This window comes from Falco rusticolus, chromosome 8 (genome assembly GCF_015220075.1).
Source record: "Falco rusticolus isolate bFalRus1 chromosome 8, bFalRus1.pri, whole genome shotgun sequence".
Lineage (NCBI taxonomy): Eukaryota > Metazoa > Chordata > Aves > Falconiformes > Falconidae > Falco > Falco rusticolus.
The window spans coordinates 32,651,208-32,672,189 of NC_051194.1; the positions used below are offsets into that span (position 1 = coordinate 32,651,208).

Genomic DNA, 20,982 nt, shown 5'->3' on the forward strand with positions numbered 1-20,982 from the left:
GGCTGCGCGGCTTCTCCCTCGCTCCCCTCTCCCTGCTTGGGCGAGGCGGCCGCCCCCTCCCCGGCCGCCTGTACGTGCCGCAGCGGGGCCGCCCCCCGGCCGTGCTGCCGCCGCCTGCCCCCGCGGCGCTCTCGCTGGGGGGCGCCGTAGCGCGGCGGGGCGGGGCAGGCCGAGGCGCTGGCGGCGGGGCCGGGCCGGGCCGGCGGCTGCCCCGGTTCCCCGCCGGGCGGGGGCGGCTGCGGCAGCGGCGCGGCACTGCGCACACGGCAGGGGCGACCCCGCGGCGCCCGGGGGTCCGGCGCGCACCATGAACCCCGCGGCCGCCCGCCGCCCCCCCGCCCGGCGCCCGGGCGCCCTGCCCCGGCCGCTGCTCTCGTCCGCGGCGTGGGCGCTGCTGTGCCTGGGTCCCGTCTACCTGGCGGGCTCCCTGGGGCTGAGCGGCAGCTGGCTGCTGCTGGGGCTGGCGCTGTGGCTCTGCTGGGCACGCAACCGGCGGTGGAAGCGCGACCGGCTGGCCGCCGCCTTCGCGCTGCTGGAGGACGAGCGGGAGGCGGTGTGCCGGGGCCTGGCCGCCCGGCACCTGCCGGCTTGGGTGAGAGACTCCGGGGGTCGGAGGGGCGCCGCGACCCCCCCCCCCCCCCCCCCCGCGGCGGCGGCGGGAGCCCCGGGAGCGGGACCCAGCGGGCTGGTGGCGGCGGGGCGCGGCGGGGCGGCGGGAGCGGGGTGGCCCGTGGCGAGCAGGCGGAGGGCAAAGGAAAACGGGTGGCGGTGATGCCTTGGACCGAGCAGTAACGCCTGTGATTGTGAAGTCCTGCTCGGTGCAGTGAGTGCTAAACTGGAAGTTGGTTCGGTCCAGGGGATGTGCGTGTTGCTGTAAGCGTGCTTGGAAAACAGACTGCCGTATCCCCGGAGAAATCCTTCACATATGTGCTGTTGCATTGCAGGTGTTTTGGTGTAGAGGGTACTTAGATTTTATATTTTGTCGTCCAGAATGTTTTCTCCTCTTCTCTTCAGTGTCATTTAAAAAAAATAATCTGTAAACGTAATATTCTCTGTCTGCTAAAAACCAAGTATTTAAAGAGCTGTCTCTTGATGGTGTGGAAAGCCAGCCTCTGTTCTTCACATTTGTTCTTAGCCACTCTACGTTTTAAAGCGAAGAAACTTGAAAATCTAGCTTCACGTTTTATTCTTTGTCTCTGGTTCTTTGTGCAGTAGCCTTGGTTGGCTAATGGAAATGGATGATGAGGGTTTTTTTTTCTTCATCGTCATTTGCTTAGCATTTAAAAACATGTCAGGGACTGGTAGGGGAATGCTTTTCTTGTAAGAAAGAGAATATCAAAGAGGTCTATTTGTAAGGAGTGTTGCATTGAGACATTTATAGTCAGCAAACTGTTTTATATAGCCTACAGCGCTTGGCTGTCTTTAACAGTGTGGGAAACGAAAGCAGTTGGCACTGGTGAGAAGGGAGGCCAGGGTCTCCTAGCAGAGCTGCTGTGGCTCCCTGCACATGTTCCCTCCCGCCGGGCACCGAAGTCTCTGAATGAGGTTTCTGCTTGTTTGTATTGACAGAGCTTTTAAAACAACTCAGAGCATTAATGAGTGTGGTGGTGTCAGCTCTCGCCCTGATGCTGTGAGAACAGTGCTGTGCTTTATCCTCAAGCGCTCTCAGTTTGGGTAATGAGAAACTGAGCCTCTTAGTGCTGAAAAATCAGAAGCGCCCCCCCAGCACACACACACATTGTCTCAAAGTTCTTCAGTTTTGTGGTTGAAAGTGTCAGGCTTTATTAGTGCGTGGGCCTGTGGTTGATTGGTGGAAGGTTATCGATTGCCCTGTACTTGAAACGCAGTGTCCCCCAAGCAGGGGGTGCTGACAAATGGGGATGCTCCAGCAGAGCCCACTGGGATGGTCAGGGGCTGGAGCACCTGGGGTGTGAGGAGAGGCGGACAGAGCTGGGGTTGTTCAGCCTCCTGCTGGAGAAGGGAAGGCTTAAGGGGGATCCCACTGCTGTCTCCCACTGCCTAGTGGGTGCTGACGGGGAAGATGGAGTCCCTCTGCTCAGAGGCCTAGCTCCTGACTTGTGAGTTCTTGGAGCTAGCTGCCAGAAGGCCTGATATAGGAGAGGACCTAAGGATGAAGGGGCTGCACCATGTGCTTTTAGTTTTAGCTTTTATCGGTGTTGCTGCTTCTCCTCCTTTGCTTTCCTGTGTTGGTAACTTTTGTTCTTCATCTGTTGGTGTTTACTTCCACACCACACTTGTACTTTTTGTGTGATCTTTTAAGTCCTCAGTTTTAATCTTCCTTCTATATCGCCTTCTTTGATTTGATCTTCTTCTCCTCTGTGCCAGTCTTGGAGGCTGATTCTTATCTGCTGTCTATTCAGTTTATTCTCTGTGGTGTCACCTTTTTTTGACTTTCTTCTTGGCCTCGATGTTCATGAGCCTTCAACTGAAACATCTCTAAAAATGTCCCTTGTGTTCTTCTCTCCTGTCATGCAGAGGTGGGAGTAGGAGCACAATTCAGGCAAAGGAGAGCATGGGTTGGATTTGCCCTGTTGTAATCCTAGGAAAGGTTCTGTTGATGTGAAGCAATGGCAGTGTCTTAGGGGATGGGTAAATAGTTGTCTCCTTGCGTGCCCTGTAGTAAAATGAGGAGGATCTGTCCAGTGAAGAGTGAAGACTAAACACTGATTGTGCTTGCTGGTTAAAAACCCTTCTCCCTAAGAGCAGTGCAGTGGATCCTTCAAATGTGACTCAGGTTCTGCTGGGCCCTGGTATCAATTGTTAGGAGATGCATTTACATTCCAGCCTTTCCTCCGGGGGGGGGGGGGGGGGGGCGGGGTGCTGGGTGCTGGGAGGGTTTCCCTCATCTACTTAGCCATCTGTTTCAGGGAAATTGCAGGGTTATTTTGCAGCACCAGTTTCTTGGCTGAAACCAGCCAGTGAGTTTGGAATAGAGGCATTCCTGTGCTAGACAGCTTACGTGGGCAGACTGTGCTTCCTTAGGAAACCAGGCTGGAAACCTGCTCATGTTGAGCAGAGTCAGATCTGTGTCCTGGAGAGATGAGGCTTTCTGACTTGAGCCTGGGCACCCTTTAGCATGACTCCTGTAAAACCAGTGCCTGGGGCAGAGGTAGCTGGGCTTCTACCTTTGTTCTGGCTCCTGGGGGACCATGGTGGTGACTTCTCCGTGTTGCTCTATCAGCTCTTGGTAGGTTGCAGGTGAGAACATCCAAGTATGCTGGATTTCTTCCTGATGTTAAACTCATTTCACCAGGAGAAATGAGTGTTACCGGGTACAGAGCAGTCCTTTTAAAACTTTGCCTGTTGACTCCTGGTTTGTGCAAAAGGCTTGTTTAGACAACACCCCTGCACAGGGAGCTAAACCCCCATTCCTTAAAATAAAAAAAACCCAAACAAACACCCTCCACCCTGCTCCCAATGGATAGATTCCTGTGCTGTATTTGAACAGAATGGCACTGTTGTCAGCTGCAGTTTTTGCTATCACGATGGTAGTTGCTGTGGCCAGCTCCAGGGCAAGGTGGAGCCATGCAGAAACTTACACATTTTCTTTACTTGCTGGTAATTGGCCCTTACCTGGCGTTTTTGATCTTCAAAGCTCTTTTCAAATGCTAAGTAATTTTTGCAGCATTCCTGAAATATTGGCACAAGTATGCCTTCTGTTGTAGATGGGTGAAACTGATTTTGATAGTGTGACTTGCCCAAGGCTACAGGATTAAGTCTTATTCTGGAACAGTGTTAACTTTGGCAGCTCTTGGTGGCTGGTTCTGGGCTTAGTAGGAGGTGTTTTGGGCTTATCTGTGCTGTACTGATGACAAACTCGAGGACAAGACCTTGCTGCTAGGGCTCTCACCAGTAGTAAGGGTCAGAAGTGAGTCTGAAGTCCAGAGTACGTGATTAGAAAGTATGGAGCTCCAACTGGTTTTTTTCCAGAACATATTAGGACACAGTAAGTTCTTGGAGTAAGCTGTTGGGTCAAGAACAGAGCTTGGTGGTATCACTGGACTGAAATAGAGCAGAGCCCATCCTCTCCTATCAGGACTTGCACATTATGAGAATACCCTGTGGGTATGAAAGGCTTGGCTCAGAGCTTTATATCTTCCTGGACAGGGGATAATGTGGATGCAACACTTTGGATACCTAGCTCTGCTTCTGCGGAACTGCACACTGAATTTGCGCCATTGAGTGCAGCTGACCTTTGGTATTCGGAACCCACTGAAATTTGGTGGCCTTTCATAACAGGCAGAAAGCTGGTTTTCACCAGAGACCTGTAGTCGGCCAATTTCTGTGGTGTTTGCCTGGGTGGGAGCCCTGTTGTGTTAGCCAAGGAGCTCCTGGTGGTCTGCGGTACCACAGAGTTACAGCAGTGCTATTTCTTCTGTCTGCCAAAGGAAACTGAGGCACAGAGTGCCTGGGTAGGAGCCGTGTTGCAGACACGTGAATGAGGGGGTGTCAAGCAGGATGGAAATGTACCACAAATGGCTGCTAATCCTATCGCAGCAACCTGTGGTGTGACACACTGGGACGTGATTCATTGCGGTTGCTTTTGGAGTTTGCTGTGGGCTGTCTGCTTTGGGTGTCTGTGGCTCAAATAGTGAATTCGGTTTTGTTTTTTCTTAAGGTGGGTTTAGCTGCTGCCTCCTCATGGTTTTTGCCTGTTGTCTGATGCTCCTCTGTGCTGTTCCAGCTCTCTTTAGCCACCATCTTGCTTTTTGGTCACCTCTTGCAGTTGCATCTCTAGCAGCTTTGGCTCTAGTGAATAATCCCAGCCAACTTTAGTGGTTTATTTTGTGCTGCATTTCTCCCCTTAACGTTGGTGGATCTCACACATGGGCTGTAACTTTCTCACTGGGATGTGGTGGCCTAACTATGGCCCTGAGTCCTGGTCTGTCCTTCCTCTTGGGTCACATCCTCTCTTCACTGTAAGGTCTTCTGAAGGACAGCTCACCATGCTACTACCACCCCTGCTCTATCCTACTTGTGACTGATCCAGAGCTCTGGCACAAATGCTGTGGGACACTGGTGCTTGGAAGTTGCACTGGAGCTGGGGACCAGCTGCCTTCAGGCTACCTGGGGTTTATGTGCCGTGATGGAGGACCTTTTGGTGAAAGATGAAAGTCTGGCAGGTGAAGTGGAGGTCCCCCGGTTCACATAATCGATCTTACTGTAAAATGTCAGCAGTGGTTGATCAGTATTGATTGTCCCTTCTGGTGCTGTGTTCTCACTTTATCATGCAAATAGAGCTGGGTAGGCTGACCTTTCTGTGAATTTTCGTTGTCTTATTTAATGGAAAACGTGCTATGTAGAGCATCAAAAGAAGTTGCTTATGGAGTATATGGTAATATCACTTTTTTATGTAATAGGAGATAATTTGAAGCATTATTTGAGCAAGGAAAATGGGTTCTGAAATCATCTGTGAAACTGGAATAAAAGGCAAGCTTCTGTCCATTCCATTTGAATGACTCTGAGCACCTTTGAAAGCTGCTGAATTAAATGGCAAGCCTTTGACTGAAGAGTGTGATTCACAGCTCTTGTATAAGGAGGCAATGTATTGTCCTACCCAATTACTGTTATCTGGCTAGATGATGGCTGAAAGAGTCCTTTTGTGTTCCTGCACTCTTGTAGAGCAGAGCAGGGCCCAAATGTCCATTCTGAGAAGCTGCTGCACCATCCTTCCCCTGCTACCAGCTTGTAGCACTGGCTGAAGATACCACATCTATAAGACTAATGTGTGGTTGTAGTAAAGGTGATCGTGGCTCATCACTCAGCAACTTCTTGGTGTGAGGTCTGAGAGACTGGTTAGTTACTTGAGAGCAGACTTGTATCCTACTGCCCTGGTGGTGATCAAACAAGTTCTTACTTCAGGAAACCGGAGGGATTTTGTAATGAACATATACACTTCTTGCTGGCATTTGATGTATGCACATGAAAACATGATGCATAAGTGACTACATTTTAGTTGTCCTTAGTATCTCAAAAAGCTCTGAGAGGTGAAAACGCGGGACTGTTACACATGATAGTGTATGCTAATAGGTTTGAACTCTGACAGTGCTGCTTTTCCCTGAAGCCATTGGCACTGTGTTAGTGGAGAAATGCTGCCACAACCAATACACTGAATTTCCTAAGCAGGTTGTTGTTTTCCAAAGTGCAGTGTCCTGGTTGAGGTGAGCTGGTGCAGGAAACAGGTCCAGCACAGCCTGTGATCTTGAAAGGAAGCAGGTTCTCGTGGCTTCCCAAGGTATGACCAAAAGAAGGATGAGGAATCTGTAATACTGCTTTACGTCACAAACAGGATATGACACTTGCTTTAATCATATAAATGTGCCTAGCAGCACACTGGTACATCAGTGCACGTGTGTTCTTTTGCCTTCGATTGGTTTTTTTTACTGTTTTATTTGCCTTTTACAATTTTTCAGGGAGGTAGTAAATTATAATGGATGTATGTATGAGGGCAGAGGGATCTCTGCTTACTCTAAAACTTGTTCCACACTCCGTGGTATCTTTTGCATTTGTTAAAGTATGCTGGAATAGATGGCATGTGCCACTCACTGTATTTTTCTTTGCATGCAGGTTCACTTCCCTGATGTTGAACGAGCAGAGTGGCTGAACAAGGTGAGGAGCTCTGAACTCCGGTTTGTGAGGTCATCTGCTCCGAGCTGTATCACAGCACAAACTCTGCAGGCCAAGTTTGAGGAAGTTATGAGCTCACTACAATATGGTTCAACCATATCAATGTCTGTACTTAAGTCTTGGAGCCACTTAAGTACAGAGATGCCACTGTGGTTTTGGTGAGAGCCAAACGTGTACCTGGTTGATATAAGTTAGAGTTTGACCACAATGCTTCGTTCTGAGATTAAAAAAAACCCTAAAACCAAGTGTATGTATGTGTGTATATATATGTATGTGTATATGTGTGTGTGTGTGTATGTATTATTATTATTATTTTAGCAAAAGCAGTGTCATCTTCTCTTACCAGAGAGGTTCCCAGAGAGCTCTGAAGTGGGTGCTCTCATCAGCAGGTGTCGTCAAGCTCTTGCTGGAACTGGACTCTGTGAACAGCAAAACAGCTGAACTTGCAAATTCACATCCAGTAACTATCCTGTTTCTAGCAAGCTTTCTTCTTGATGTAGAAGCTCATCTTATTCCTATCTGAATAAACCTAACTCCGGAACTTCATGACATTTAAGAGTAATTAGGGACTTGTGCTTTAGAGAATTTAACCCTGGGCTTTGCTGGCTCGGCCCCTGTGGTCAGAAGCAGTCAATAGACTCTATGGTGCTGAAAACTCACATTTTGGTTCCTAAAACAAATTCCTTTTCTGAGGAACTGAGGTGGATCCCTATATAGGGATGACTTATGAGCACAAATGTGACATAGTATTTTAAAATGACAGACATTAATAGCTGAGCATTCTGTAATCTGTGTGTCTGTTTCTCAACAAAAGTTGTCTTACACAAAGAATCTTGAGTGTGTTTCCACTTTTGCTATTGTTTAGGTCCTTGTACAGGCTTGGCCATACTTTGGGACAATCATGGAAAAAACATTTAAAGAAGTTCTTGAACCAAAAATCAGAGCAAAGAATGTACATCTGAAAACATGCACCTTTACCAAGATCCACTTTGGCGAGAAGGTAATATGAATCCTTTGCAACACTTGCAGTTCAATCTTTTCTGAAAAGTTCAGATGCAAGGGGAGTCTGTTCAGCTCTGAATATTTAACAAAATGGTATTGGTACAACACTACAGCCTCCTGTGTTCCCTCCTCATGTTGACTTGAGCATCTTCACCATGAAGGAAAGAAAGATCATATAGGAGATACACACATCCCTTCCCACTGGCTGTCAGTATCCTGGGACTGGAGATACAAAAAGGGGCATGTCTCCATGGGGTTTTTTTACATTTTTTTAACGTTTTTGTAACGCACTTGTGACGGGAGTTTTCAGTGCTTTGAAGGCTTGCAGCATGTGCTGCTTGCAGCCAGCCCTGTATTTGAGGAATGCCAAGGCTGTTCACACTGCCTCTTTAAGGGAAAAACTTGTGTGGTTTACTCGTACTTTACATGCAGTCGTGCAAAGTCTTTAATGAATGCTTCTGTACTCAAATTGATTGAAATGAGTAGGGCTTTTTGCTTGGACTTAAATTGAAAAGATATTAACTATGTTGTATCTTATTTGTCTTTATTTCAGTGCCCTAGAATCAATGGAATAAAAGTGTACACCAAAGAAATTGATAGAAGACAAGTTATCCTAGACCTGCAGATATGGTAACATTGCATCATCGATTATGTAGACGGTTCTTAACTCACTGCCCACTTGACACCTGTGTGTGAATTGTCATGCAGGACTGGACATTCGGTCCACTAAAATCAGCATGAAGTGGAGGGCTCCTTATCTTATTTAAACCTAGAATGATATGAGATAATCTGTCCCCCAGCTGGATGTCCTGAATACTTAGAGAAAGGGATCTTGTGCATCAGCCTGTAAGTCAGAAAGCAGTGTCACCTGTGCAGGTCTGGGTATTACCTACTCTGGCTTAGCACTGCTGCCATGGTATAAGGATGTGCCCCTTGGCTTTGCATGGCAGGAAGAACCCAAGTTTTGGAACTGTATTTCCTGTTCTGACAGCTCTGACAGCTCTCGGGCATGGAGGCACTTGGTCTGTCTGGCCCCAGTATCGTTCCTCTTCAGTCCAACCTCTCCCGTTCTTCCAGAACTACTTGCACTATTTGTTTTTTAATTCCTTCCCCTGGATTAATCCTCTTGTTTTACTCACCATTTGTTCCATGTGCCACCCAACACATTTGCTTTTTTTGATTACAGCTGTTCTGAGCAGAAAACTGCCTCTAGCTCTGTTAACAACAACAACAAAATTAGATAAAACATTTGATACCTCCCAGGCTGTTTTGAATGAGCTTGTGTGTTTTGTTAACATCAGAGCCACTGCAGAGCTGAACTCTCTCCTGGTTTAGCCTGGAGAATGGAATTACTGCGGGAATTACCACTTGCATGCTGCTGTAGCTCTGTAAGTTAGTGAGCAATTGAGATGCCTAATTTAAATGGCTTTTCTTCATGGTAGGAAAAAGCAGTGTGAAGTTACGGATTGTCTTGGCAACAGCACAGAGCTGCTCAGAACTGTGCCTGCTGCTTAATGTGGCAATGGCATGGCAGCATCCCTCAGCCCTGGCAGAGCACCATCGCTCCCTGCAAAATGACATGCTTGATTTTGAGCCAGAACATGTCGTGCTTCAGTGCTCTCAGTGAAGTGCTCTTTGTAATAGCCAGATCAGGGCCTTTGGCAAATCATTTGTGTTTTCCACATTCAGATCGAGGGAATTGATGCCTTTAAGGCTCTGCAGGAGGTTACTGCTATTGTCTGTTAAACTACTCTAGGCTGCTTCTCCCACATACTCATTTTTACTGTCTTTTACAATCCTCTGCAGAGGGATTCCCCCACCTCTTCGTTCCTGTCCCTTTGGCAGACCCATCAGCATCTCCAAACTGGCCAAACAATTTTGTTCCTCATCCTAATGCAAACTTCACCTGAACTGCCATCTGATAACCTAGTATTTTCTGTATTCACACAGGAGTCTTCAAACTACCTTGTCTCTCTGATGGGCGTCTCTTCTCCTGGGCTATGTTAAGGACCCAGCTTCTCTTACGTTAATACATTAACATCAGTTTCTGCAACTAAGTTAGGTTTTGTGCATTGTACAGTGTCTGCAGGCGGTAGTGTATTACTTCCAGGAGTGGGCAGAAGCAAATCTAGGGAGCAGGGGTGTTATCTACCTGCCTTTTTCTGGATTGTCAAAGGAACATGTGTTTTGTTGGTTTTTTTTCCTGCCCCCTTTTTTTTTTTGTTTCATCGGAGAGATGGGTCGTCCACTTTTCTGGAGTGAGGCAAACCCCCATTACAAAACAGGCTGTCTTAGCCACACGGATAGCAGTGAGTGTCTGCACTAGTGCAGCTGGTGTTGGGAGAAGAGCTGCTTAGAGGAGATGGACTTGATCTGTCCGCATGTGAGGCTGCTGCCCTTTGCAACCACCTCTTGGTTGCTGCACGCTGGTGAGGGTTAAATGACTGGATCTGCCCACAGAGCTGTATCCCGGCATCACAGCTCTGGAGAAGAGTGATGGGCTGTGAGTTCCAGTGTGGCACACTTTGCAGTGCTGGGACCACAGTGACTGGCTATCTCCTTTTGGGTTAGGCTTCATGGAAGCGTAGCTATGTTACGGTGGACATTAAAGGATTAACATGTCTGCATCTTATAAACGTGACTCCTTTGCCTTGGTGCTTGCTAGCTGTAATTTTGTGGGAGTTCCCTTACTGGTGAGCCCACGTGAGTGTGACCTGTTGGCTGGCTCACCACTGCACGCAGCACTGACCTGGGCAGCAGCAGGGAAGGCTGAGCATCCGCTTCACACAGGGTGCTGTTATCCTGGTGGGCAGCACCCCTGCCTTGGCAGCAGCTCTGCTCTGCTCCAGTGCTTGCTGAGTTACCCTTTGTGTCAGGCAGTGTCTTGCTTCCAGAAATCTTGGCATGCTCTGTAAATGCAGCTTGCTTGCAGTCTCACAGCAGTACAGGAGGAGAGAGATCTGCCCCCCACCCCCAATTTTATCGAGGAGGCAACTAGTCTTTGAAACCCAGAGTCTCTGACCTGGCCAGGAAAAACACAGGAAGAGGGCAGGAGTGGAAAAAAAACTTTCCTTCTTAGCCTTCCTTTGTGGTCTGTATGGAATCATTTGTGTAGTTTTAATAGCCACTTGTAGATATATGGTCCACAAAGTATTTTGTTTGATCTGTGCTCCTGATCTCTGCAACATCATCCAGTGCGAATGCTGTGGTTCAGGTCTGTGCTGTGTGAAGAAGAGCTTCCTTTGCTCTGCAATTTGTGATGTTACATCACAAGTTTAACACATCCTTTGCTTTGGAACTATGAAAAATAGCACTGAGAGGGCCCTTACTTGTATGGGCAGTAGCTGCCAGCAGAGCCAGCGATGCAGTACATCTGGTATTGCATGGAGTTACCGAAAGGAACTTGAGAAGCTGCTTTAATTAAATCTATTAACAACAGCTTATATGTCCATAGCATCAGAGCATTGGGAATAGTTATGTAGAGCACTGTCTCATTACAGTCTTGTCTCTCCCATGTGAGAGGACTATACTTTGCTTTTTTGGCAGGAAAACCAAGGCTCAGAGTTGATTACTTGTGAGGCACGGGGACCTTTTGGCAAAGGGAAGGAAGGATGCTGTATGTAATCTTTCAAAAGCTTTTGCTTGGTTCCTGAGATGATGCACCCGATTGGTGTAAATTAAGTTGTGTACATTTTGTCACAGTTTATAGAACGGAACAGAAATGTTGAGATGATCGCCGCTTACCCTCAGGTCTTCTGTACAGATGAAGTTTGTCATTTATCTGTCTGAAGGTGCTGGTGTCTGTATTCATACCTGAACTACAGCCTTCACATGACACATAAGAAAGTATCAGCATTCTTGCAGGGGCTAAATGAAATGTAAAATCCCCACTAGATTGGGATTTGAAATCCCCAAATCTGAAATATGACATCCCAGCTGGAAATAAACTGGCAAGTGCTCTGGGATCTGCAAACAATTTGCCGTAGATCTAAATCATGGATCTGTCCCCTGAGCGTAGGGAGCTGACAGTTGCGTTCTCCAAATGAATTAAAGTCAAAGCATTTCAGAAATATTCTCCAAAACTGCTTTTTTCAAAATGGGGAGTTTTCAAGTGCAGCCACTTGACCTCCTACAACTGCTTTCCTTCCCACTAATTCTGCAATTGCCTGAGCTGCTGTGTAGCCATGTAATCATTGGCTACAATCATCGGAGTTTCAAAGTATTTGAAGGCACTGTTACCTCCCAGAGAGTATCTCACAATCCAGTTGCTTCCTATTTCATTGATCTGATTTAGCAATGATAATCATTTTTTGTTGGAAATGTTTTGAATTTTCTTTTCTGTGGCATTTACAGTACATGAGATGTCACAGAAAAATAGTGTAATAATATGTATTAACAAATGTATGCATTGTAATTTACTTTAAAAGGCGATCTCTGGACTCCCTAACTGGCAGGTTTTCAAATTGGGAAAGACAGTCTCTGTCATCTAGTGCAGGACTGGAGAGAGTAGTCAAAAGAGGAAGTGTGCAGCAATACTTGGCGCTTTGGTGGAGTTTGGGTTAACTAATTTTGTAGGATCTTAAACTAAAAGCGTTTTGGAATCTTATTGGTCTTGAGCAGAAAAGGAACATCTGCCCTGAGGAGCCTGACTTGACAGGCAAAAGGGAAAGGCAGAGGTAGTCTGGTTTCTCTCATACTCTGTGGTACTTGGTCACGTTTTCTTATCTCTCTTATTTGTCTAATTCTGCTTGCTTATTTACCCAAGTCCAAAGACTAAGGAGTAGCCTGCTTTACAGAGCACTTGAGGAGGCCAGACCGAAGGGGGCTTTTAGCATGCGGGCCAGTGAGAAGATGGGGCCCATGGGGAGGTACTTCGCAGGGAGGAATTGCATGTGCCTGTTCTGAAGGGTGATGTAGACACCCAGGTTAGTCAGACTTGTCAGTGTGTGCACTTGTAGCATCCTTCCCTTCAGCCAGTGGATTACCATTGTATCATAAACACGGCATTTCCATCCAAGTACAGAAGAGATACGCACTCGTACAAGCTTCTCCAGTTCTCATCCATGGCACAGGCATGCTTATCTGCACCACCTGGTGCAATAGGTGATTTAGGAGAGAAATGGGTGGTCCTTCCACCCTTCACAGGTGGGTAAAGCTTGGTCCTGTGGGTAGTGGCAGAGGGGCTCAGCCCTACATGCTTTTGCTTGTCAAGTTGAGTTTGGCTCAGGTGTGCGGTCTGGGGGCGGACAGCAGAGAGCACAGCCAGGTTACACTGAGCAAAGGGGGCAGGCGGTAGCATGAGCAGCCTGGACTGCAAATGAGGAGTAAAACAAATGAACGGAGTGCATCCTTCCAACCAGGCACCCTGGCGTGGGGGTCATGCCTGTATGAAGCAGTCTTAAGGATAATTGAAGGTTCAGGCTCTGATAAGAGGGGTAAAGACTACTCTGACATCTAGACTCTAAAACACAATTGCATGTATTGAAGTGTTACTGGAGAAAAGAGACATCTAGGACTGGGTGCGAAGAGTTTTTGATTGTATGGAAAGGCATAAAGGTTGTAAATTGAAACACCACAACTATTATTTGTTGTCTTGGATACTGGCAACAGCTGAATCAAATCCTCTTGGATTAACTACTGCAAACTGAGGAACTCATTTTGGCTTCTCATTTAGACTTTTATTGTGACAAAGCTCTTCTAACACCCAGTGTAATGAGCTGTGATAATGTCAGAATTTTAGAAATTAATAAATGTAAAAATAAGTTTAATTATGTGACTAGCTTATAAGGAACACTGTGTTAATTTTGGCATGGCTTGTGAGGTTGGTTATTTAAGAAATGAGAATGTTCTAACATTAAAGACTTTGTTAGTTATGTGCTTTTAAAATTCTGCTAAGTGACTTATCTGTAAACAAATATTTGATAATTTTGCTTGCAAAAATGGAGAAAAATTCACAGGGTTACATGTTCTTGGCAGTTTTTTTGTGGGGGGAATCCATCTGTGTGCAAATTACAGTGTGAATTCATGGTAACTGCAGCACCATTTGTCCGTATACATGTGGTCAGAGCAAAAAATCTTGTCCTTTTTCTTCATGGGGTGAAATTATGCATGCAGGTGGCAAGCACAGCACATTCACTGTGCTGTGGTACCTTTACACCCTGCCTTACCTGCAGGGTGTTTGTGTGTCTGCATCCAAAAAGAGCTATTTCTCAGAGGACTGAAAGGATACTTGGTAGCTCCTCTCAATTGTTTTCTGCCAGAGGCATCAACAAATCTTCTAGGTTCTGCTCCCTGGGGAGTGGCTATGGGTTGCTGCATAAGGTGATGTTTGTACTTTTAAAAAGTCTAAGGTGGTTTCCAAATTGCAAAAGTACCGCACTTGCGCTCGGCATTTGTTTTATTTAGAGCCTGATGTTCTCCATGGCAACTGACCAAAATCTGATCTAAGTCATTGCCTTTTAATTCAGCCTCAGTGAAACCAGGTTATTTTTAGTGATGAATTTGCCCTTCAAGTGGGCTTTTGGGTTGTGCGCAAGGGTGATGTATGGGCTTTTTTGTTGTGGGCAAGGTGAGGACTGCATGTGTCATGGCAGGATGGGTCTGCATCAGCCTGGGGGCTGGGTCACCCAGTTGTGGGGTAGGATCAAGCCTTTGGCTGAGAAGGGTGCAAGAGGGCAATTGCTGTGACACTGAATTTTTAATGAGCCTATCGATCCCCTCCTTGGAGCGAGCTTGCCTCAGCCAACTGCCAGTCTTAAGAATGGAAAAGTAACCTCGAAATACAGATGTTGCTTTGACATTTTGCAGGTAGATCAATAACCCAGCTGACTGCAGGGTTTCTCTTGTGAAAATCTGACCCTTGTTTGATGTGCTCAGCTTTCCCTTTTCAGCTGCTTGAAGATCTGTCTCTGCCTGTTGGGGTCATGTTGCCAGTCATTAAAACTAATTTCATTTATACCCTATACAGCTCAGAATTTCTCATTGGACTGTTGCAAACTGTGGAATAATGTGAGAATTTTCTTTCAGTTACATAGGGGACTGTGAGATTCACATGGACATATCGAAATTTAATCTTGGAGTGAAAGGCATACAGGTGCGTGCAGCGCTAACATTGTCTGTTCAAGGCTGTGTGTGGCAGGAGGTAACAGTGTCCCAGTGGGGAGGTCATGGCACTAACTGGGAAACCACCAGCTAGCAGGCTTGGGATGGATTGGCTTTATCTCCTTGTGTGTGGGCTGGGGAAACGATGCCTTCCGTGGAAAGCATGTAAATACCACTTTTAAGCTTCTTAGTGCAACTCTTCAACGGGGTCACTGCTAGAGCACGAGCTCATGTGGGCCAGCTTCTGCCACTGGACTTCAGAGGAGCTGCATCTTGGTAGAGAACTTCAGAAGAGCCGGTTCTGCCAGGGTGTTTGTAAACTGGTGTAGGTTAGACTAACAAGCTGTTCTTGCAATGTTGAAAGCTAATAGGGAGGTGATTCCATTGTATGGCAATCGGGATTGCAGAGAGACTCCACAAACTTAGAAAGGATTGCCTGATATCAGTAGCAATGATCTGAGGGGGAGGAGGTTATTGTTGTTATTAAATTCTAAATAAAATCACTTCAAGTAGGATTTTTAAAATTATCTCCATCATTGAGAAGCTCACATTTTTGAAATTTGTGTCCTGAGGGTACCTTCAGGCTCAGTTTTCCCTGGTTTATTCTCTTTGCAGTTGTATGGGACCTTGCGGGTGATACTGGAACCTCTTCTAACTGATGCACCTTTTATTGGAGCGGTGACCTTGTTTTTTATCCAGAAACCGGTGAGTCAGTAGTGAGCTGCACTGTGCAGTCTTGCATCTTGGTCTGTCTTCATGCGTGGATAGGTCTTCAGTGAGTGGCACAAGCTGTCTGTCACTGGTAACCCAAACTGCATAACTGCGAGTGCCTCACAGCACAGGTGTTTGAATAGCAAATTCCTGATTGTTCAGTGCTGCTCTTGAACTCTGAGATGACAGGAATGAATTTGCCCAATTCTTTTGTAGTAGTACCTGAAAATTTACTTGCTTCACTCTGAGAATGGGAGGATTTTCCAGGAGCTGTTTCCTTGCTGCAAGGCTCCTGCCAGGTGGATTTTAAATCTTCCCATTTGTAGATTTTAAATGCAGTCATCTTGGAGACCATGCTGTCATGGTCATGCTTTGAAAGCTTGCCTGTTTAAGGTCACTTGCCTAATAAAAGATGAGAAACCGTCTAGTCTTACAAGTACCAGTTATCTTATAGCACACAGCTTTGCTTGTTTGTGGGTTATGCTCTGCTTGACTTCATGGAAGTCATCCATTTTTGATCTTGAATGAGGTGGTTTTGTGTTTAGATGTAGTAGCATTATTTTAGCCCATGAAAAAAAAGCTTTTTGTTTATTGGGTGAATAGAAATACAGGCTCCAGAAGTCAGGTGGTGTTTGTAAATCTCCCTGCCTCAGGGCATAGGCCAACCCCTAAGTGAAAGGACGAGGAAACAACTTCAAAGTCTAGGCAGAGCTGTTGGATTTATTATGCTTGACCCCAGGGCATCTGCCAGTGGCCATTGCTAGAGGCTGAATGCTGTCTTTCCCTGTGCTTGCAGGATAAGTCCCAGTCATAACCTCATTTCCGGTATGGCAGGTAAAATAGATAAAGGAATTGATATCAGCTGTGGTTCTAATGTACAGATGCAGTCACTTACTAGTGCTGGTTTTGCTTGCTTTAAACAGTGGCTTTGTTTTAGAAGCATTTACTTCCCCTTTAAATTCTACATTTCTTCTGAAATAAATTTTAATGGTCCTATACATTTTTTCTCCCTGATCTTGTTGTAGCACTTGGAAATCAACTGGGCAGGCATGACCAACCTTCTGGATGTCCCAGGGATTAAGTAAGTGTCTACTTTCCTTCACTTTATTCTTTTTTAAAAAGCCTTTGGAAGTTGGGATGGGGTTCTTCAGTCATCATCAAAGCTGTTGTCAAAAGTGTTGTGTAAAAGGTGTTGTGCTGATACTCATCCCATCACACCTGACTGTGGAGTCTGCAAAACCTGAGGAGGGTGCTTTTTTACATTCTGTCAAAATTGTTTCAATCGCTTCATTGCATTTAGGGTAGAAATAGTAAATTCCAAAACCTACAATAGCCTATAAACTAAAAAACAAACCCTTCCACTTCCTGTGTGGCAGTTACTTGCAAAGGTACATGAGGTAGATCTAGGTGACGGGCAGTCTGTGCTTATATTTGTTTAGTTTAAAATGAAAAAAAAAAGGTAAGGCATCACAGAGTTGCAGTCCCTCTGACAAAGAAAACCATACCAGATTTATGAGGGGAAATGTTCTTCTCTTTCTGTGTAATCTGCTTGCTCTTTACTTCTCCAGAAAATGTAGCTTTTCCCCAGTGCCCCTTGGGTTGATCTTGTACATAAAACGTGCACAGCAACGATGAAAATCTTAGCAGTTTTCAGTACTGTAAGTTTCAAATTTTCTCCAGATTGGAGATTCACTTTGTCCTTGTTCCTCAGTGTAAGCAGAAAATATTGTTACGCAAGAACAAAATATATTTGGTTACTCAGCCTTTGCCCTTCTCCCTTTAAATGCAGACACAATGCAAATGCAGACACTTCTGTTCCTCTCTCTTCGCCTGCAGCTCATGGTTTGCAGACTCTTCGGAAGTGGATGGCCACTTCAGGTGCCAGCTTATGCATTAAAGGGCCTCTGAAGACCTTTGATGTTGAGCAAGAGGAAGCTTTCTTTTTCTCTTAATTTGAGGCCAGAGTGGCCTGTTGCCCTGAAGTTTGCCCCGAGAGCTCTGGTTTTTATCAGAGGAATTAATCTGTCCTTTTCTAACATGGTTTCCTTAATCCTTGCAGGGAGAAGGTATGTAGGTGGTCCAACCTACAGCCTCTCATATAATTAAGTGCAAATTTGGTGTCCTAAATTTTCACTCCCTGATTCTCTCACAGGGATTTGAACACAGAAACCCTTGCTGGTTCATCAGCACTGCACATGAAAGCTGGGAGCAAAACATGCCTGACCATGAACAGGCTGAAGTACAGGTTGAACAAGAGCTCTCCCTTTCAAATGAATGGGGCTTTCTTAAGAGAGTAAAGGAACTGGATGCAGTTGTCTGTCCTCACGTACAAGCTGTGTTTAGTTGTGTCTACCCTGAGACTCGACAGAAGGGACAATTCTGTGACCTTCCTGTGGGTTTTTTTTGCAGGAAAGCCAACAACAGCCTGACCAAGGGCTTTCAGGCTCCTGTTTTGACATTTGGAGTAGGAGAGGGCTTTCCTTCTGTGTGAATCCAGCCTCACCTATGCACTGTGACAATGTTGTTGCACAGTCTTACCCTGAGAAGCTGCCTTATAAGCACTAGATTTATCAAGAGGATGAAAGTCTTTCAGGCATTTGGTGATCTTGGGTTTTCCTCTGCTCACACTGAGTTGTATGTGGAAATCCTCTCATGAACCAGCTGGAGATTGCCAGATGACTGCGATAGCCATATACTTCTTGCTCAGGAGAACTAGGTCAAATTAGTTGTCCCTACCATGCAAATAGAGCAATTATAAAGAAAAGATTTTAACTGAAAAGCTAAAAATGTGTAAGTTTTAATTAGACTGGAAAGTTCCCTGAACTCAAAGCCAGACATACCCTCAGCTCAGCCTGTGTGATCTGTGTGCCAAAGGCCCACAAACCTTCAAACAAGATTTGCCGCCTTAGTGCAAAATATACCAAGATACAGAATCTTAATCTTTTGCTTGGTCTTCTATTAAAAAAAACCCTACAAAACTAACAAGCCAAACTCATTTTGTTTTGGATGTGCTGGCTTCTTCCATTTTACAGTAAGGTCTCAGCATGTGGCCAAGAGCAGACAGCACTATGCACTGGAGTCATGTTTTAAGTCTAAAACAAACTACCTCGAGGTCTTGAGTTCCCTGTGAAATGCTTTTTGGAAAGTTTCCGATTCCTTTCTCACCTTAGTCTCTGGTGTCGGCATTCCTAAGGAAACCCAGAAGGCACATGAGTTTGTATGACTTGTTTGGGTGTGTGACTGTCTCGTCATGTGGCCCAAACGCCCATTCATCATTTACCAGCTGCTAGAGCAGAATTCACATCCAGCCCTAGTAACCCTAGACTGGATCATTCCTGCATGCAAGTGGGCACTTGCACCATGTGTGCCACAAGGCAATGGCAACTACGTGCAGAGCAATAGGGAGTAAGATCGAAAGACATCTTGAGAGGCTGCCCCACGCTCGTATTCTCCTCTGAGCAGCTCGGCTGGATGCAGGTTATTGATAGGAGACAGCATAACCTTCCACAGTGATCCCCATTCACCCTCGGTGACTGATTCTGGTGTTGAACTGTCCTCTCCATTTCCTCTTATTCTAAGCTAAATGTCACAAGCATGAGTTTCTTCTGCTCCTGTGCAGTTGTACATAGACACTTTTCATGGAATCATGTAGGTTGGAAAAGACTCTTAAGATCATCGAGTCCAACCATAAACCTAACACTGCCAAGTCCACCACTAAATCCATGACCCTAAGTGCCACATCTACACATCTTTTAAATAATTCCAGGGTTGGCAACTCAGCTGCTTCCCTGGACAGCCTGTTCCAATGCTTGACAACTCTTTGAGGGAAGATAGGCAGTACCACTCGCTTTGCAGTGCCCATTTCTTTTGCTGTGCCTCATTCTTTCATGCTAACTGAAATTGTGATCGATTGTAGACATTTGGGTTGCTTTTGTTTTGCCCCTCCACCTGCAGTGTAATGTCAGACACGCTAATTCAAGACTTCATTGCTGCACGGCTGGTTCTACCAAACAGGATCACAGTGCCGCTGAAAAAGAACATGAACATTGCCCACTTGAGGTTCCCTATCCCACGCGTGAGTTGTTTTTTTCATTGAGGGTGTTAATCTACCTGAGTGCATTTGCTGCAATCTGGATGCATGCAAGCTTAGTGTCTTAGGTTCCTGCATCAGCTGTTTCAACCTGGATTGCAGGCTTTCTGTAAGTAATGTTTCAGAAATATAAAAGCAGATGTTGGATAGTTAATGACTGAAGGTGGGGGGAGGGACAGCGGGGGCGTCTTACCCTCTATACATGGCATAAAATGTCTATTTAGACATTGAGCTCATTTACCAATTTAAACCTTTAGTCTCATTTGAGAATACCACAGATCTTCAGTTAGAGAAGGTGCAATGAGCGCCACTTTAATTTTTTTTACTAATGCTGTGAAGGGGTGTAATTTATTTAGGGAGCTCAAAGGGTGACATGTCTGTTACAGAAAAAAAATAAGGGGAAACCCCCCCCCAACAACAGATCTCCTAAATGTTTGACCTATTCAAATCTTCAGTCTCCTTCATCTATCAGGTACCTAATACAATCATTAATAAAGGTAAATATAAATGAATGACAAAGGGATGCTCCCCATTACAAACTTGCATCACCAAATTGTAGTTGAATGGCCACACTGCAATGAAATAAGAACCTGCCAGTGGCTGCTTAGTTACTCGTTCAGTCAGTGGGAATTGATCTTGACTCTACACTTGATTTGACTGTGGCTGTTATCCTGTGCGCATATGTATGTTTCTGATTTAAAAATAAATTGAAGAATATTTCCTACCCTATTATCTAGATAGGATTGTGTATTTGTTTAAGGTTTTGGGGTTTTTTCCTTCTAGGTAAGTGGTGGAAAAGTGTTTTAATACAGCTGTCATTGGAAATATACTGCATCACAATACACGTCTTTGCAAAACTGTCATGGTGACTACCCATGCTGCCTGAAATAACTCATTTTAGGAGGCTGCGTATTATAATTATCCAAAGATTGCATTTTCATGACCAATTTTGTATCTTATTTTATGCAGGGAATAATAAGGGTTCATCTGCTAGAAGCTGAAAACCTTGTCCAGAAAGACAGTTTCCTTGGTGCAATCAGGGGGAAGTCTGACCCGTATGCTCTTCTTCGTGTTGGCACGGTGCAGTATCGAAGCAAGACAGTTTCCCGAGATCTTAATCCCATTTGGAATGAGACATTTGAGGTACTGAATCTTTCCATCTTTCCATCTGTAGGATGCACAGCCATTTACATCCGTGTGCTTGGAGGACCTTCTCTTAGCTGACTGCACGGGAGCAGGTGGTCTACTTTGTTACTTGATTGAGGCATTTCTGTCCCTTAAACAAGTTCAACATTTACATTGCAAACCTGAAATGTCATTCAGGTTGATCTGATTTACATACGTGGGGTTTTGGAGGAGGTGCAAAGCACTGATTTAAATATCAGTCAGTTCAGCAGTCTGTGCAGCTGTAGCCTGCTCTAGCATTGATT

The 20,982-nt window shown here is 45.6% G+C and overlaps 1 protein-coding gene across 1 annotated transcript in view; it reads left to right on the forward strand.

Moving 5' to 3' along the window:
• Positions 1 to 242: 242 nt before the first annotated feature.
• The window catches only part of ESYT3 (extended synaptotagmin 3), a 34,292-nt gene continuing 13,552 nt past the window's right edge, over positions 243 to 20,982 (forward strand). The window contains exons 1-9 of the mRNA XM_037398125.1: positions 243 to 592; positions 6,589 to 6,630; positions 7,514 to 7,648; positions 8,204 to 8,280; positions 14,677 to 14,743; positions 15,367 to 15,456; positions 16,488 to 16,543; positions 19,417 to 19,537; positions 20,522 to 20,695. Of these exons, the coding sequence (XP_037254022.1) occupies positions 308 to 592; positions 6,589 to 6,630; positions 7,514 to 7,648; positions 8,204 to 8,280; positions 14,677 to 14,743; positions 15,367 to 15,456; positions 16,488 to 16,543; positions 19,417 to 19,537; positions 20,522 to 20,695 (1,047 nt within the window). The 5' untranslated portion in view covers positions 243 to 307. The remainder of the gene's footprint in view (positions 593 to 6,588; positions 6,631 to 7,513; positions 7,649 to 8,203; positions 8,281 to 14,676; positions 14,744 to 15,366; positions 15,457 to 16,487; positions 16,544 to 19,416; positions 19,538 to 20,521; positions 20,696 to 20,982) is intronic.